At 35.6% G+C, this 18,276-nt stretch overlaps 2 protein-coding genes across 2 annotated transcripts; both read left to right on the top strand.

Annotated features, from left to right (window-relative positions):
* The first annotated feature begins 355 nt into the window (after positions 1-355).
* Positions 356-5,494, top strand: LOC115441985 (V-type proton ATPase 16 kDa proteolipid subunit-like). The gene is made up of 3 exons (XM_030166922.2): positions 356-685; positions 3,147-3,339; positions 4,496-5,494. The coding sequence occupies exons 1-3, from the start codon at positions 616-618 to the stop codon at positions 4,701-4,703; spliced, it is 471 nt and encodes a 156-aa protein (XP_030022782.1). The 5' UTR covers positions 356-615; the 3' UTR covers positions 4,704-5,494.
* Positions 5,495-8,874: 3,380 nt separating this feature from the next.
* Positions 8,875-12,996, top strand: LOC115441983 (tumor suppressor candidate 3). The gene is made up of 6 exons (XM_030166919.2): positions 8,875-9,076; positions 9,149-9,430; positions 10,065-10,205; positions 11,292-11,580; positions 11,968-12,157; positions 12,880-12,996. The coding sequence occupies exons 1-6, from the start codon at positions 8,999-9,001 to the stop codon at positions 12,893-12,895; spliced, it is 996 nt and encodes a 331-aa protein (XP_030022779.2). The 5' UTR covers positions 8,875-8,998; the 3' UTR covers positions 12,896-12,996.
* The last annotated feature ends 5,280 nt before the right edge of the window (positions 12,997-18,276 follow it).

Below are 18,276 nucleotides of genomic sequence, written 5' to 3' on the forward strand. Positions count from 1 at the left end.
TTTACGCCTCTACCTACTGTTCAGGGGATAATAGATCCGAGAATGTGATTGGATTGTTGGAAAACATGAAACAATATTTGTTTAAAAATAAATACTCTGAAAAATACCAAAATGAAAAAATTTGTTAGCAGGTAACATTTAAGGGTATTCAATGTAATTCCTTTTTTTATTTTTCTCCTTTTTATTTACACATTTTTGTAATATCTTTGATGAAATAAGAATATAAAAATAAAATTATTTTTATAATTGCATTAAATTGTCTATAAAGAGTTAAATTCTAACTTTGTTAAATAAAAAAGTATTGAAAAGACTAATCAGTACATGCGCAGAAGAAAAGTGCTGGCCAGCGATCCACATCAATGTCCTACGTCATAACGCAGCCGAATCTTTAGCTCAGGATTGGCTGCGCATTTCGGATATTACGTATCAAAGCCAATCAGAAGTTAGGTCATATCGAGCACTGCCTTGAACATCAATCGTCATATGACCCATTCTATCGAGTCTGCAAAGCTTGGGCCATATTTGTCTGTGCAAAAGTAGTTCCGTGGAGTGAGTGTGTGCAGATAGTCATCACAGTTTTTGGGACCTGTAAATACTCCCACACTAAACGATAAAATGGCCGAAAATCCAATCTACGGACCCTTCTTTGGAGTTATGGGGGCGGCGTCTGCTATTATCTTCAGCGGTATGTATTTTGTATGAACCATTATCGCCGAAATGGCTGTCTCGAATCATTATCGATCACCAGAAATGTGTTGCAGATTTGGAATGCGCCTTCAAGAATTCGATTCTTGTCAACAATTTGTGAAGTATGTTCACTATAAATCTGTCTGATTCTGGTTATTTTAGGCGTACTAATTATAGTTGTAGCCGCACCTTGTGTTCTACGTTGTCCCTACATAAATATATAAATATGTACGCGCGTCAGATTATGCGAAATCTGTTAATGTTTTAGTGTATGTGGGTGGATTGGGGTTGTAGGGAGGGTTTTCAGGGCGTTGTTTTTCGATCCCGATGCGCGAAACTTAGTCATGTGATTGATAATTTAAAGTGTAATGTTGGTAGCTCTGCTTGCCTGCGTTAGCAAGAGGTGCAAACGCCGAAAACGAATTTATTCCGAGTTATGCGGTACTCAATTAATGCATTACTTGGATCAATAAAATACTGGATTTTCCTTTGTGACTCATTCTTAAAATACAATACGAGATTCACGCGAGAATTATCTATGGGTTTAATACAAAACTACATGGCGTGTAACAACAAAGTCTATTGTCTATATCATTCTCAAATCGCAAATCTAGGAGGAAAAGCTGAATACAATGAAGTATCCTTGATATTTTGTCGTAACTTAGCTGAAACCATAACTTAATCACATGACAGGACAATCATGTGACCAAGTCAGCTGTTAAGTCATGCTTGAATTAACCTAACAATCAGCAATAGAAACCCCTACCTTCAAAAGGGAAAATCGAAAGAAGAGAATTTAACATGGATGGAAACCCCATCACATGACTCCACCCTTTATTAGCAAATCAGGTTAATTATTGATTATGATCTAGTAGGATTCAAATCTAGGACATACTGCAATCAATAAAATTGAAAAGTGCAGGAATTTCATAAATTGATGGATAATCATGTGATTCTAATTAGATGTACTTATGGCAGCCTTGATATCATATATTATAGACTAATTTAAGTCTATTCATTTATATTTGATGGAATAAACATCCTTCTACTCTATATTGTTCCTTTTGGTTAGATTTTTGCAATGGGTTACCTAACAACTGAATAATTCATTTCAATAATAATATATCATACACAAAAGCTAGATATAACAATTTGCTGAAATCCCAGTTTGCCTTACTCAATAAAGTCAAAATCTTCATTAGAAGTCACATGATTGCTTCCTTTAATATTTGCAGCATAAAGAAACCATTGATTACACCTTAAAGGCCTTGCCACTGGTTAAATGTCATAATTTGGTCAAACCCATGATCACCTAGCATGTGACATGTGATTGACCATGTGATCACTTGATCAAATAGTTTGATCATAGCTAGATAACACATGCTTTATTCTACATAGTTGTACTTACAACTTCTTTTTACATTTCTTTGATGGAGGTGCTTTAAATGCTTAGCTTCTTTGCCCTGAACTCAATGGATGAGCATATATCATTGGTGATTGTGTGGTAACCACCTCTTTAAGAGCACCTTAATCATAATACAGATTGTTAGAACACTGTGCATAATTAAAATGTCTGGTGACAATAAAGCATTCATCCTCAATCAACTAATGGATAATTACATAATACTGGCTTATTGCTCATTATTTCATATTTTACGCTGGAAGTTGATTGGTTATCAATAAGAACTACCTAATAACATAATTCAGTATTACTTAAATCAAACAATGATTATCAAGAGATAATACTGATTTAAAATGGAAAAACCTCAATCTTGAATTATGACAGTAAAATGTTAAAACTATTTGAAAATTAAAGGACAAATTCTGTTCATGTCAGTACTACAGTCATGTAATTATTGCAATTAAAACATTTATGATGTCATCTCAATTAAGCTTATGAGGAGATCTGCACTGAATACAATGCAGTACTTAAGTGTGTTTGATAACACTTATCTCTATTGTAAAACTTTATTTTGATAACATGATAATAGACATGTAGTGTCAGAGATTTTAAAATCAATTGCATTTCCAATCAAATAGTATTATTAGTTATCAACCAGCAACCCTTTGCTGAAAAACATTTTACTTTAGTCACAAAAGTAAAAAAATATTTAAGAAAAAACATCAGGAATGTTGAAATGAAAAGGTACAATTTTCGAAGCAAATATTTCTTGCCTATTTTAACTATAGCTTCAAATTTTTCTAACTTACATAATACTGTAACCACTCAATTTATTACTTCATAATCTTACCCTACTAAACTTACAAAACTCCTCTAGTTTACATCTCTCAATATGCTTAGGCTTCAAAGACTTAAGTGCAAATGAACACCTCAACTCAACTCAATTGCCTATTCCTCTTGAAATACCTCAAACTTCATAGTACCCTTCAACTAACAAATTGTACATACATCAAACCCTAAAATTTGATTGTTAACCATACTGTTTTTGATTTTTCAGCCCTGGGAGCCGCCTATGGCACAGCCAAGTCAGGCACCGGTATCGCCGCCATGTCGGTGATGCGGCCCGAGCTCATCATGAAGTCCATCATCCCCGTCGTCATGGCGGGTATCATTGCCATTTACGGGCTGGTCGTGGCTGTACTTATCGCGGGTTCCCTGGACTCGCCCTCCAATAACTACACCCTGTACAGGTCAGTTGATTGTTGTTGTTTTTGTTTCATTGAATTAAACAAATTATTTGAACCCATAAAATGTTAATTGTTAGTTAGGTTCCGGTAATAATTAAAACTATTACAAGGTTGGATAGCAGTTTCCACCAGAGAATTATTAATGAAGGTTATTATCTGTTTGAAAAATGTGTTAAACATTACAGTAAATGCATTTTATGCAGATGTAAAACATAATGACTAATAGACGATGGTAAAGATTGTGACTCAATTTGATATTTAGTAATCGGAGCATCCTTTATAGTTTACAAATTATACTTACATATTTTTTCCAACATTTTATTTATTTTTTATGAATATGTAGGTAGCCATTTAGGCATTTCCATATTACATATTAATATAAGCCTATACTTACAAATATGTCTTAGGAATACAGTTTTTAAATGTTGTAATAAATATAACATAGTGTTGCATAAATTGTGACCAGTTAGAGGACATTGAAAGTTGTGTACAAGTTTAATTTAGGCAAAGGAAACTGTTCTAATATCATGCTGTGTCTGGTTTGATTTATAACATTAGCAATGAGTAGGGTTGATAGAATTTCTGTATAAAAATCATAATACAAAAGAAATTTCTCAAAAAAAAGGATATTGTAGCCAGTCTTCCACTAATATAGTATTTTACAACTGATCAAATATGGAGCAATGTTACTATAAAATGTAGCCTCTGTACACCAGTAATAATTGTGAACAGAAAAATACAATATCATGATTTTAAACTTTAAAAAGAGTTATTTAAAGGTGAAATTTAATTGTAGTGGTCGAGTCAATCAAATTTCGTATTTGAATGGCAGAAATGTTAAAGATAAACATGATAAGAGTGATCAGTGGGTAGATAACATGTGACAGGCTATGCTTGAACTGGAATTTATATGAAATACATTATCGCTGACTGATGGCACCTATAATATTTAGTAAGCGAGTAGTAATCAGATTTGAAACTATGGGAAAAATATATTCTGCAAATAGTTGACTAAAGTTTGAATCTCAATGAATGCAAATCCCTTAATGCCGTAAATTAGGGCGAATGTGCATGTGAGTCAACTTTGACGACAAAGCTTTGTCGCAAGGCGGTATTAGTGACGTGAGTCATGTATAAATAATATTGTTTCTATTTCCAGAGGGTTCATCCACCTTGGCGCCGGCCTTGCCGTCGGATTCTCCGGTCTCGCGGCCGGTTTCGCCATAGGCATCGTTGGTGATGCGGGCGTCCGCGGCACAGCTCAGCAGCCTAGGTTGTTCGTCGGAATGATCCTTATCCTCATTTTCGCCGAAGTATTGGGTCTGTACGGTCTCATCGTCGCCATCTACCTGTACACGAAACAGTAAGCTGAACACACCACTCCCGTCGCCGTGCTCCGAGTTTCTATGCCAGCCTGCTCAGTCCGCGCGCACAGGCCGTCATCGCCGGTAGCCCCGCGACATCGCGACCTCCGCATAGGGTCTCGGAGCACTTGGACCATCCCAGTCTTGTATAGTTGTTGGTAGCGAATCATTTGGCCGCATATCCCCGGCCGGCGCCGCCTGGATGCTGCGGCCGCGCCGTGCCTTGGGACGCGGCATCTGTATAAATATTTTTTCTATTTCAATTTTATAAAACGATCACTATTTTCGAATCCTAATCATGTAACGAACAAGACGCTACCGCGCGATGACGGCGTACTAATTTATTTAATTTATTACTGCAGTGTTATTTTTCGGTGACCGGAGAACTATTAATTTCACCTATCGACATATCAGTTTGTTTGCGCGTACCATCCGACGATATCACTTATAGATTATGTTAGCGTTAAGGCGAAACTAATGTACAGTTAGAGTAGAAATTTAAGTCCAAGCGAGTTATCTTAAATAATTTATGAAACCATTGTTCTCGGGTACTGTGTACCAGAGTATCACTGAGATGAGGTTAAACCTGGCTTGAGTATTACTTGCTATTAGCTTTCAGTGTTATAGTGGATGTGTTGTATCCCCATTATACTGTTACGCCTTTAAAATGTTATCTTATTCTCTCTTGGAGTGACTGTTGACAAATTAAGAGCGAGTCACAAACATTGTATTGCCAGGAATCAGTAAATAAACATGGTTTGTACATTCCATATTATTTTGTTTCTACTTGATTATACTGTGTTTTATTTTCCTTTTCGATCTTATTATGGGTGCGATAAATTTAAAAAAAAATATAATGATATAATAATAAATTAGGAAGGCAAATGCTTTCATGACATTATATAAACTGTCGTAATAAAATTACCTTTAATAATAATAATAATACATTTCTGACGACTTATTATAATAAAAGTATTTCAAATATATATTTATTCTGTATACCTCATAGAAATGATGTTTGAATGATTATAAATTGGTAAGTAAAGTACACCTAGGTAAAATTGTATTTTATTTTAGGTTTCATGTTAGAGAATGTTATAATCTTTGGTGTTATTGAATGAATTGTGTTAATAAAATATTTTGAAAACAACTACTGTAAATTATGAATCAATTGTTTCTCTTACAATTTTTTCCAATAATACTGAAGTGGGTGGAATTACCAAATGTCTTTGAAATTTAGTGACTGTTTTAAAAGGTTCGATTTTGGTCAAATTGGGAATTAAGTACTTAGTAAAGTATTCAACATCAAAATTTAAGAGGGCTGATTTGATCTATTGGACAAATTGTTTTAATAAGTGGAAAAATAGTGTAATTACTCATCCACTAAACACTACATCATTTTAAACTTGTTTTATATCAACAAAATTAGTTTTTCTATCGAAGTGCGCACGCGCCGACCTTGTCTGCACTGACTCACGCGTTTAATTGCGTCTGGTCTAGACGGTACACGAATGCCAGATGTTGTAGTCGCCCACTTTCATGAAGAATTTTCAATGGAAATTCCGTTGTGATGACGAGAATTTGTCTGTCGAAAGTGGCTAGACAGTTGTGGCACAGCTACAAATTGCTGTATATTCGAGTTGTGGGTAGACCTACATATCTCCTACTTGCTTCCAACCAAACCAGCCATATTAATGTGGAAAAATGTACCTTTCGGGATAGGTAAATTTTCCACAGGCCGTTAGAGAGAAATGCACTCATCCATTTTTTTTTTATATGGACAAGGCAGTGACCCCGTTGCACCAGAATGTAAGTGGAGTGGGATAAATATAGAATGTCGAATGACGAGGGGTGATACGGCGCGGCAGTTGACACAATTATGCCGGCCTGTTTGAATCGGATATACACAGGCTGATCCCGGAACACGACACACGTGGGCCTCTAGCGAGATTTTACACTGTACGGATGCAAAATATATCCTACCACTATCATTTAACATTTGGCTTATTGACAATAAGTTATTGTGTTTACAAGAGAACCATGAGGCACTCTGAGCCGATATCACCACATCCAAACCCCTAACAAAAATGCCTATAATATGTCTAGTATTCGAATCTGCAACCTCACATTTCACAGCCGACTGGCTTGCAATCAAGAAGCCCGTAAATGAACCGTGGTTACGCCGAGGCGTTACGCCAGTCTGTTCTTCATGGCTTATCGCACCACTTCCATGACATGTCACACAGACTCTACTGATCGTAGTTGCGAGAACCATACTTAAGAGCATAGGAATAAGGTTTTAATTGGATAACCTAGATTTAAAATAATTATGCCTTTAGTTAGCAGAAATCAATACATTTGAGTATAGATTAGATTGTTAGAGGCAACGTATCCCGTTCGCATTCTATTTTTCACTATACTTCGGTTTATTTGATTACTATTACTTATGGTTTTAATATTTATCTCTATAATTATAGTCTACTGAGAGACGCATGTTTTACATTCTAGATCTAATAAATCTGCCCCACTGACACAGGTTCCACTGGAGGAGAAATATATACATAGGTATTTGTAAATATAATTTAAGTACTAGATACGCATGCGTGAAGATTTAGCGCATGCCTCTGGAGTGATGAAAATTGAACGAACCGTAGGTACCTATAGCATACGCATATTGATCCAAATCTCTTACGTACATAGTATATTTCGTTATGGAACCTAACTATAAACGATGTCTGAGGAAAACTTGTCATTGAATTATAAACTCGTGACAGAATCATAAACAACTAAAGTGTAGGTAGAAGGAACTTACGCTATTGGTGATCAGATTGTCCTATTAAGAACCTTTTAAGTTCTATAGGAATTAGGTGAAGGAGAAGTAGGTAGCTACCTATTTAAATACTTATTTAAATATGAGTAAAAATTAAGTTAACACATTTCACTAAATAATTTCTCTTTTCTCGAATGTTAGACATCGAAATAAAACTATTAACGGATTTTATCGCGGTTATTTATATTATTATTTTCTCCTGATGTTTCAACAAATATTGTAACTTTCACTAGCGGATGACCAACACCTCAGTCCGCTCCGTGACCATGAAGGCTCCAAGTTTTCGAAACGTCGGGAGAAATTACGTTTCACTAAAGTTATTTAGTACCTAATAATATTACCAAGGAAGGTAATGTACAAGTACAAACACTTGACTCCTTTTATTACTGAAAGGAGTAAACAGGAACACAATTACTGCACTTACTTTTTATCATGTGTAATGTGTTTTGTTGCATTGGGTAAGCCTATCGCCATATTATGTCCGGACTAATACTGACCAGAAAAACTTAATATCACTTTATTTGACTCGGGAATCGAACCCACGTAAGCAAGTAAGTACACCTACACCAAAGACAAAACAACTATAAATATTCGAATAGAACACTTTTTTTTAGATTTAAGTTGCAGTAAGCTGCGATGGAATAATGATTATGCTTCGTTGTGCATATTGTTCGCCAGTTAATTTTTATCTTATGATGCTATTGAGGGTATATTGCTAAATCAGGCCTAACTATACCCGACTTCTGAGACAAATTGTGAAAGATTCACAAATAATTTGATGTAAATAATATTGACACAGTGGTTAATGTTTGTAGTTGCTATATTTGTAAGATTTATAAAATTTGGTGTAAACTATATAGTGGCGTAAGCTAATATATGTAAGCTGTGGTTGCCTACATTGAAGAGCAAAAAATTTAGCTACTTGGTTCTATGCGTATTTTTTTTGCTTGTATTGTTAATACTGTATTTCATCTACTGGTAATCCAAAACAATAAATAAGTACGCTGCTACCAAATCGGCATTTAGTAACAAATATTTAGCAGGATTTAACAAGAGCAATTTTTGCTAACATTTTGCTTTGCTGAGCTTACCGATGTTTCGCGGCAACGTAAATGGTAACCTAGGTTGTCATTTATTTATGACCCGAAGAATTCCGTCATGGAATTTTCGTTCCAGGAATCTAACTCAAGCGGGTAGGTAGTAGACCATAACTTATTACAAGCCATTTTTTTTAATGTTATCATGGCTGGGTTTAAATTAGGTGAATAATCTGTATAATTTTGTTTTTGCATAACATAATACAACTGGTTTTTATTTCAGTACATTTTTTGTAACTAGCTTCGTAAATTTAGGAACACGTCACTCATACATTGACATTTGTTTTACGTTGGCATTCGGTAAACGTCAAGTTTGTAGCAAACGAAGAAGACTTACATTTATCCAAAGAAAGATAAAGTTCTTCACCAGAATGAAGTATAAATCATTATTAATCTTTACTATACTCTTAACATATTACGAGGGAGATGCACAGGCACGCACTAAAGGGGTAAGATATGGTTTTTAGAATACTAATAAATACCGGCATCTCTGACAAAAATGCGTTATTTTATATTTACAGATCGAGGAGAAAGTCCAGCAGTTGACGGACATGACTTCTAAGAAGTCCATAGTGTCCTTGAACCTCAGCAAGTTTAAGGAGTATGTTAAATCGCCGCCAAGGGATTACTCTTTCATAATAATGTTTACTGCAATGGCACCTGCGAGACGCTGTGCTATCTGCCAACATGTATTCGATGAGTATCTGATCGTGGCCAACTCGTTCAGGTTCTCTCCTTCATATTCAAACAAAATGTTCTTCGGTATGGTCGATTTTGATGAAGGATCTGATATTTTCCAAATGGTGAGTTAAATTATACTTCAGCATTTTAGCCTTTCACTTCCAAAGAATTAATCACAAACCTAAACCCATAACATCCTTCATACTTTATTTTCTAAAACTAACTTAGGTCTACAATAACTTGTACAAGAATTTGCAAGTAATACAATCATTTTTTTAAATATTGCAAAGAAATAGATGTGTTCCATGACTCCATTGTACATGAATTACCTTCATAGCCGTCAATTACATTGTTCATTAATACATTAGAAGCAATAAACTACAGTACTCTACTTAATTACAATTAGACTACAGTAATAACTATTAGATGCAACACGTTTCTTAGCTCTATTTAACTTACTTTACTCCAGTCTTAGTGTTGCTGGTGTTGCATACTTTTAAAAGCATGTTGCTAAAAGGGTGTGGCTCAGTTTTGATAAGCTGCCTGACATAAATTAGTTCTTGATACCTAATAAGTAAGGTTTATTATGTTTATCTTTGTTTTTGTGTTCTGTTAAATAAGATGCGATATGTTAACTAAGGCAATAGTTTTTTGCCTCAGGTTACCTTTTGAAAAATTTTACCCTTTGCTACATATACTAATATTATTTTAACATTCTTTAAACTAATGGCAATTGTTGTCATCTGTTTATTTCAGCTCCGACTAAACACAGCGCCTGTGATCATGCACTTCCCAGCCAAAGGTAAACCCAAGCCAGCTGATTCTATGGACTTTGAAAGAGCTGGAATCCATGCTGAAGCTATTGCCAAGTGGATACAGGACAGGACTGATGTTCAGGTATTGTCTTTAATTTAAATTTGGATACTAAGATAATTTGCACAAACTTGTCCATCTGATTGAAAACAACAATGAATTATAGTTCCAACTCCCATACATCTATTTAAAGATCTGACCCTAAGTATGGAACAGTGTTAGTTAAATTTTTTTTCAGCCAGCTTGTTTATGAAAACAAAAACTTTTTGGTAGTTTTTGATCTCAAGTGATGCCCATTAAATATGACATTGCTTTTATTATCTTCTGTCATTGTTATTCTATTGTGGAAATAAGTAACTATTTAGAATTTTGATTTGTAATTTAAAAGCCAATAATATATGTAATACTTTTGCAAGATAAGTTTATTATGAACTGTTGTTATTCAACTCAAGATGGAGAAAGGTTATAAGGTAATTAATTTGAGACCTGAATTCAATAAAATAAATATTCACTATGCCACACTAAACTAGTTAACTTATGTTTTTATATTGTATTAAAAGTTAAATTAGTTACAAGAATATTGTGGCCTATGTTATTACTACATAGAGGGAGCTTTATTCTCAGGGTCCGAAGAGAGAGCAGTTCATTAAAAAAAAATCTGCTGATCTTACTATTCCGTTATGGGGTTTTCCATTTAGTCTCATCCCACTTCAATGTAGGATACAATATCTTAAGGGATATTGCAATAAATCAGCTTGGTTTTGTTATGGCTGTCTTAATATTATGAAACTCCTTTGGTCTTGGGAACATGAAAATGTGTAAAAAAATCACACCAAGTATATAATAGCATGGGATCCTAAGCAAGGACCTCCTAGTTCACAGCCTAGATGCACTACTGATGAACTAAGGACACTATCTAAGCAACAATCAGGATTATTTTGAGTAGAGTGCTTTAAAGTTTTGATTTTAATATGAAAATTCATAACAATTCAGCTTTTTATTGTATAAAGATATAGTCTAATGTTATTAAAATTGTCCTAGACCTACAAAACCTAGATCAAATGACAGAAAAAAATGGTGATTCAACATATTTATATAATTAATTTTTGGTATGTTTGCCGTTTAGATATGATTGCCTTTCAAGCATCGAAATATTCAAACCCTTTCCAGATCAGAGTATTCAGACCGCCGAACTACTCCGGCGCGGTCGCTTTTTCCATGCTGTTCATCCTCGTAGCCGGTTTTCTGTACTTGCGCCGCAACAACCTAGAGTTCCTCTACAACACGCAAATGTGGGCCGTCGCTGCGGTCTTCGTGTGCTTCGCCATGGTCTCTGGACAGATGTGGAACCAAATCCGAGGTCCACCGTTCTTCCACAAAACCAAGAATGGTCCAGTGTACATAAACGGCGGTTCGCATGGACAGTTCGTGTTGGAGAGTTATATTGTGGCTGTTTTGAGTATCCTTTTTAAAATTTGCACAAGTGGTATAACATTGTTTGGTGGTCCTCGTCAACGCTATTGTATGGGGCTGATAAATAAATTATGGTGTAATTTTCAGTTGTATTTTATGTTATTTGATCTAACATATGTCAAAAATCATGTGTTATGACAAATTACCAGAGATATAATTCAAAATCGATTTAATCATGTGTTCACATAAAATTTATAATTTGGGTAATTAACGCCTAATTTAATTTCTTCAAAGTTATATTTCTCATTAATTAGGACAAAATTATTTTATTTTGCTTTTCGTTTTATAAAAATACAACTATAACCAATTTTCATTACGAACCACTGAAATGAATTCAATATCAATTCTTGAAAAATCCTTAACTTTCGCACAGACGGAGCCGTGGTGGTAGGCATGATCCTTATGATAGAAGCGGCTGGCGGAGTGAAGGGAGACGCAGTAAGAGTCCAGGCTGAAGGCAAGCGCAGGAGGTTCCAGTCTGTGGTGGGACTGGTGCTGGTGTGCGTGTTCTTCTCACTGCTGTTGTCAGTCTTCAGAGCGAAGACTCAAGGATATCCTTATAGGTATGACTAATATATCTCAGTCCTTTGCCATTGATTTTTCCTTTGTTAATTATCAGGTTCTAGGAAACTATATAGGAGTTTCTCGCTAGATATTTCCTACCTTGAAGTTTGGATACTTGACAATTGTGGCGTAGTTTCGTTCCTCAGTCAGGAATTTGTCGTAAAGCCGTAGGCGTTTCTGGCTGATATTCAATGAAATTGGACGCTATGGTCGAAATTCGGCTAGAATAGATTCATTCATTCACTTTTGGGGTCGTCCATTAATAACGGAAGGTTTGAAAGGCGGGGAGACGATAGGAAAAAAAAACACGAAATATCACAAAGGGGGGGGGGGGGGGTTCTAATTGAGGTATGACGTATTTTTTGTTGATCGCGCGATTTAATCTAAAAATTTCATTATACTATGTACCAAAAAGACTATACGTGATTTTGGGTACGAAGAAGGTTAGTCTAAAACTTCCCCTATCACATATCATCAGGGGGGTGGAAGGGTTTAAAAAGTCTCTAAAAACATCACGTGTTTAATGAACGACCCCTTAGATCAGTATAAAAGTCTAGTGCCTTATTCATGGCTTTATGATAACTTTGTCTTTTTGACCGACTTCAAAAAAAGGAGGAGGCTATCAATTCGACGTGAATGTTTTTTTTATCATGCGACTGTAATAAAAGAGAATAGCAAACTCGTCAAGTTACATTCACTGATTTGATATTTTTTGTTTCAGTTTCCTATTCAAATGAAGATACAAATAATTAGCTTCATTACTAGAGGTAAGGATGTTCAAGTCGAATAGTGTGCAATGTAAGATGTGTGTTTTGTTCAATACAATATGTTAATTTATTATGGTATTTTATTTTTATCCAATTTTGGTACTTCTATAAGGCTTGGGGTAATGGACTAAAGGTTATCGAGCACGACTAAGCATATTCAGATCAATAATTATATTAATAAATACATTATTGAAGCTTACTATTTTCTTGATGCGGGCAAATTAATTCGTTAAAGGAAATTTTTATATGTGTAGAGGTGACTATGATTTCTCAGTGCAATTTCATTAGAATAAATTGTAGATGTTTGTCGTACGGTTTGAAATATATTGATATTGATTTATTGTTGGTTTTAAATCCATTACTTTATAATATTGAAGGTTATACTATGCCCTTCATTCCGCCTATGCAATACTTTCTACCATAATTAATGAGCTATTAAGTTCACCTGCAATATATGTTTTTTAATGTTTATATTTTCCTTCTGTATAACCAGCGGATTTCTTAGACTTTCACTTCATTCGGACAGATTAGATTCCCGCCATAACATTAACAAAGGTTTGGATCGCATTTATCATTAATCTAGTAAAATTAAATTGATTATCAAAAATCTATTTTACACATATAATCATGCACGCTTTAGCAAGTTCTATCATAGTGTTTGCAATGTAATATGACTATCGCGTATTCTGTAAACCAGAGACGTGGTTGAATAGTCTGCTATGAGGAATCTCTTCATTACCTGACCGAATTTCTGACTTCTCGGCCTTGTCAGGATTATGTTACCTCCATACTGTTTGTAATATGGTAGCTATAGCTAGCTTATGTTGGATTCAGTAGCGTAGCTTGCCAACTTGGGCGTCCGCTTAGTTTAATGTAGATATGGGCCAAGACGGGCCCTAAAGCTCGCGGGCCCCGGATTACTGATGCGGCTGATACGGCGTAAACTACGCCCCTGGTTGGATTGTCACCCATGCATAAATAATATAAAATATACTGAAAATTTGGTTTACCTTTACGATTTTCGAAGCATAAGTTCACCGTCTCTCGGTCATTTTGAACGATGAATTTCGATCGTGAAAGGATTTTCATCGATTTTCTGAAATCTAACCGAAACGGATGAAATGAGATTTATAATTTATACACTAATAGGTAAGGTCTTTATTGCTAAACATTGTTATCTATTTATGCAATGTAGTCTCTCGGTACTTGTGCAACAGTGCATATTTGTGATCTTAAAACCCTCCTCCGAGCCAATGGCCTTGAGAATTCGTTCTCCATATTTTCGGCGCATGAGTTACGGCGGGAAAATGCAGTTACGAGTTATTTGTTTAAAAACCAATTCTAAGTATTTAAATAAAAATTACACTACCAGAATATTCCTTATTGGATGGTCCTTTTAATAGTGTTGTTTGAAAATTAAAATATGTAATTTAGGATACTATTACTGATGTTGCCCCATTTTAGTGGCATTTTTATTCACAAAATAAAATAATTGTAACTACCAAATTTAAAGTAACATTGTAGAAATATGTATTTCCCTTTTTTTAAAAGCTTTAGAAAATTTCAAGTAGCTTTTAAAATTACGATTAGCGCGCCGTTTTGTTAAGAGCACCTTAAGTGAATGTCCGTAACGGAACATGCTGGTCCCGACCTCGAACTTGTTTACAATCATTGACGTAAGGTGCGTTGGGGTTAAATCGGACGCTTTTTCGACGTGTTAAACAGTGTTCTTGAATTATATTTTTACAAAAATTCTATAGAAGTTATAATAATGAATCATTAATATGGCTACATGTTATTAAATATACTAAATGTTATATATTTTTTCAATTCCTTATATATCAGTTAATGTTTTATAAGGCTTTAAAGAAGTACCATACTTTTAGAAATGTGTGAGAAAGATAGGACCTTCACAGGTATAGTTCGGACTACTATTTAAAACCGTCTATGATACAGGGATTCTAAAATCCGTAAAAAGAGCATATTCTGATCTAGTTAGTAATTATTAAACATACAAAAAAATTAATAAATATCTTAAGATATTTTTAGAAGCGAACTTTATTTTTTTAATAGTTCTAGGCATACGATCTTACATCATATGAGTGACACTGTTAAAATTTTCTAAAAATATTCGAAGAAATAGTACATACACGTGTAAATAAATAACAAATAAACAAAATCGCCCATTCACCTGAACTAAAAAAAATACATAATTAATGAGTTCAGACTAGGGGTCGCAATACCGGACCATTTTTCAAAACCGGTATTTTCGGTATTGACCTAAAATAAATTCCGGTATTCCGGTATTTTCGGTATTTCCGGTATTTGAAGAAATATTAGAAAAATAAGAAATATACATACATTTAATTTAGTAATTAGTCAAATTTCAATGACAGCTTAGTAATTAGTTAAAGGCTGAATGAAAAGAGATTATTTTCGTAAGCCAACGTTCACGCCGTTCTGATTTCTGAGAGCTGGCTCAAACCTCACCTTCCTTCTACCCTTTACCCCCTCCCTGGCTTCATTTTGATTAGAAATGATCGAGTTGACAGGAGAGGGGGCGAAGTCGCTATATATTTACGTAGCGACCTGAAATATAAAACTGTAATATCTTCCTCTGCTTATGATTCTGCTTATGCGAAATTTCTGTTTCTTGAGGTTTGGGTCAAGAGAGTGAAAACCTTACTAGGTGTTATTTACTGTCCCCCATCTCTTGATTACTTCTCCAGTCTGGAAACAGTTCTGGAATCTATAAGATCAGAATATGCTCATCACATCATCATGGGTGATTTAAATACTGATCTACTTGCCAGCCACTCTTCCCAATCTTGTAAACTCCTTACTGTCCTTGATTCTGATGAACTGTATGTCCTACCACTGCAAGCCACCCACCATAATATGGATGGTCACGACACTTGGCTTGACATTATCCTCATCTCTGCTCCTTCCCCTGTTTTCTCCCACGGTCAATTTTCCGCTCCTGGCTTCTCTCACCATGATCTCATCTACATGTCTTACGCCCTAAAACCTCCCAAATTCCCTTCTAAGATATTACATTTGCGTAGTTTTGGTCGCATTGATGCGGATAAGCTGAAAGGAGACGCTGCTAACTTTAACTGGGATCACCTATTGGCAGCCACCTCTGTTGACAATAAAGTAGCAATTTTTAAAGGCGTTGTCACTTCACTCTTTGATACTCATGCCCCTTTAAAGAAAATTAAATTAAAACATCCTCCTGTACCATGAATTACACATGGGGTTAGGGTGGCGATGAGACGAAGGGATCGGGCTTTTCGCCAGTACAGAAGTTATCGTTCGGAGGAGAACTGGTGCCTTTTTAAGGCTGCAAGGAATCGGTGTAACCAGATGGTACAAATTGCTAACGCCGACACATTCTCAGTAATATTTCTTCTTCCTCGTCAGCCAGTATCTGGAGATTCCTCGGAACTCTGGGTATTGGCAAAGTTAAAAACATAGATCTCCACGGTGCGACTATTGGTTTGGATGACATTAATAAACATTTCACATCTGTTACCATGATTGATCACCAAACTAGGCGTCGTACCATAGATTTCTTAGCGGGTCTATCCAGGCCTAACATTAATGCTTTTCTTTTTTCTTCTGTGCCATTGGGTGAAATTAGAAAAGTCATTCTGTCCATTAAATCCAGTGCCACAGGCTGTGACAACATCAGTCGTCGCATGATAATCCCTATCCTGGACCAACTTCTACCAATCATGTCCCATATCATTAACGCCTCCCAGCACTGGTATCTTTCCGTCTTTGTGGCGGAGAGCTATTGCTATCCTTCTTCCTAAAAATCCCTAACCCATCACTTGCTAAGCATTTCCGTCCCATATCCATTCTTTCTTTTCTCTCGAAAGTGCTCGAGGCCTGTGCTCACAAGCAACTGTCTGAGGATGTGCACCGAAACAACCTACTGTGATACAGTCTGGATTCAGGCCTGGGCATAGCACTATTACTACACTCCTCAAAGTGACTGGCGATATTAGGGCGGGCATGGAGGATTTCAAGGCGATGTTTTGGCTTTGTTTGATTTCTCCGACGCCTTCAATATAGTCAGTCACGACATTCTTCTTGCAAATCTCTCCCACCTTATGATCTCGCTCACGGCACTGAATAAGTTCTCGTTATATCTTCAGGGACGCCAACAGTTGGTGCGCCTAGACGATTCTTCGTCTAGCTGGCGCGATATAGACCGTGGCGTCCCTCAAGGCGGCATACTCTCCCCATTATTGTTCTCTATCTTCATAAACCTCTTAAAATAAAATCTTCAATGTGCGTACCACCTGTATGCTGATGATTTGCAAATTTATTCTCAGGAGCAAGTCGATTGTGTGTCCGCAGCTGTAGATAGGATAAATAAAGACAATTTCGGCCTTTCGGTAAACCTCGCGAAATTGCCATGAAATACCAGGCCTTTATTGTAGGCAGCTCAAGGCTTTTAAACAGGTTGTATTTTACATCTATTCCCCCTGTTATGTTTCTCAGCTTTGTTTATCTGACAGCTTGCTGTTTGTTCAGCTTTGTTAACCTGACAGCCAACTAGATTCAAGATGTATCACAATATTAGCCAATCACAACGGCCCTACGTCTACGCACTGCGAAGGCTGCCATGCCGTCAGCACTGAGAAACAGACTTGTTATCACAGCAATGTTCCGTCCTTAGATAAATAACGTCTTTGAATAAAGAGAATAGACTTTAAAGAACAAAAAATATTTCTAATAAGTTCTAATAAAAATAACAATTAACAGTTAACACCGCTATGCCTAGAACAAAACAAAAGTAGCAATATAGCCATAAGCCATGTATTTTGCTCGCTCTTTATAGAATATACGCCTATACGAATGAATGAAATTGCAAGCAGCTTAAATTTTTGCGATTTAAAACTCGAGAAATTAATAATTATAGACACATTTTGTACTGAATTTTATTTTTATAAAATACCGAAAATCCCGGTTTTTGTAAAATCAATACCGGTATTTTGAAGTTCTTAATTTGGTCCGGTATTCCGGTATTTTCGAAATCCGGGATACCGGTATGCGACCCCTAGTTCAGACGTCTTCGTGTATAAATTTTGACAAAAACTTGCGATATTTTACAAGTGCTAGATCGAACGATTTTAATCCGTTCTTTAATGACAAATAATTGTATGGGTAAAGATCGGATCTCGGGGAATATACGTGTTTCGACAAATTTGAATAAACAGGTCACAAGATTTATTTGCTTTATCATACTATATAGCTACAAAATTAATTAAAAACAGTAAATACTCATTATTATTTACTTGACGGAATCACTTATGTGAACTAGTGGAACGTAGGGAACA

This window comes from Manduca sexta, chromosome 22 (assembly GCF_014839805.1).
Source record: "Manduca sexta isolate Smith_Timp_Sample1 chromosome 22, JHU_Msex_v1.0, whole genome shotgun sequence".
In the NCBI taxonomy this organism is placed as follows: domain Eukaryota; kingdom Metazoa; phylum Arthropoda; class Insecta; order Lepidoptera; family Sphingidae; genus Manduca; species Manduca sexta.

What these genes read in the sequence shown, in the direction of transcription:
- LOC115441985 (XM_030166922.2), top strand. Translation starts at nt 616, where the DNA reads ATGGCCGAAAATCCAATCTACGGACCCTTCTTTGGAGTTATGGGGGCG. An exon ending in GTCTGCTATTATCTTCAGCG is followed by an intron (nt 686 to 3,146) that starts GTATGTATTTTG and finishes TTGATTTTTCAG; the next exon opens with CCCTGGGAGCCGCCTATGGC. An exon ending in AATAACTACACCCTGTACAG is followed by an intron (nt 3,340 to 4,495) that starts GTCAGTTGATTG and finishes TTCTATTTCCAG; the next exon opens with AGGGTTCATCCACCTTGGCG.
- LOC115441983 (XM_030166919.2), top strand. Translation starts at nt 8,999, where the DNA reads ATGAAGTATAAATCATTATTAATCTTTACTATACTCTTAACATATTAC. An exon ending in AGGACAGGACTGATGTTCAG is followed by an intron (nt 10,206 to 11,291) that starts GTATTGTCTTTA and finishes AACCCTTTCCAG; the next exon opens with ATCAGAGTATTCAGACCGCC. An exon ending in TTATATTGTGGCTGTTTTGA is followed by an intron (nt 11,581 to 11,967) that starts GTATCCTTTTTA and finishes ACTTTCGCACAG; the next exon opens with ACGGAGCCGTGGTGGTAGGC.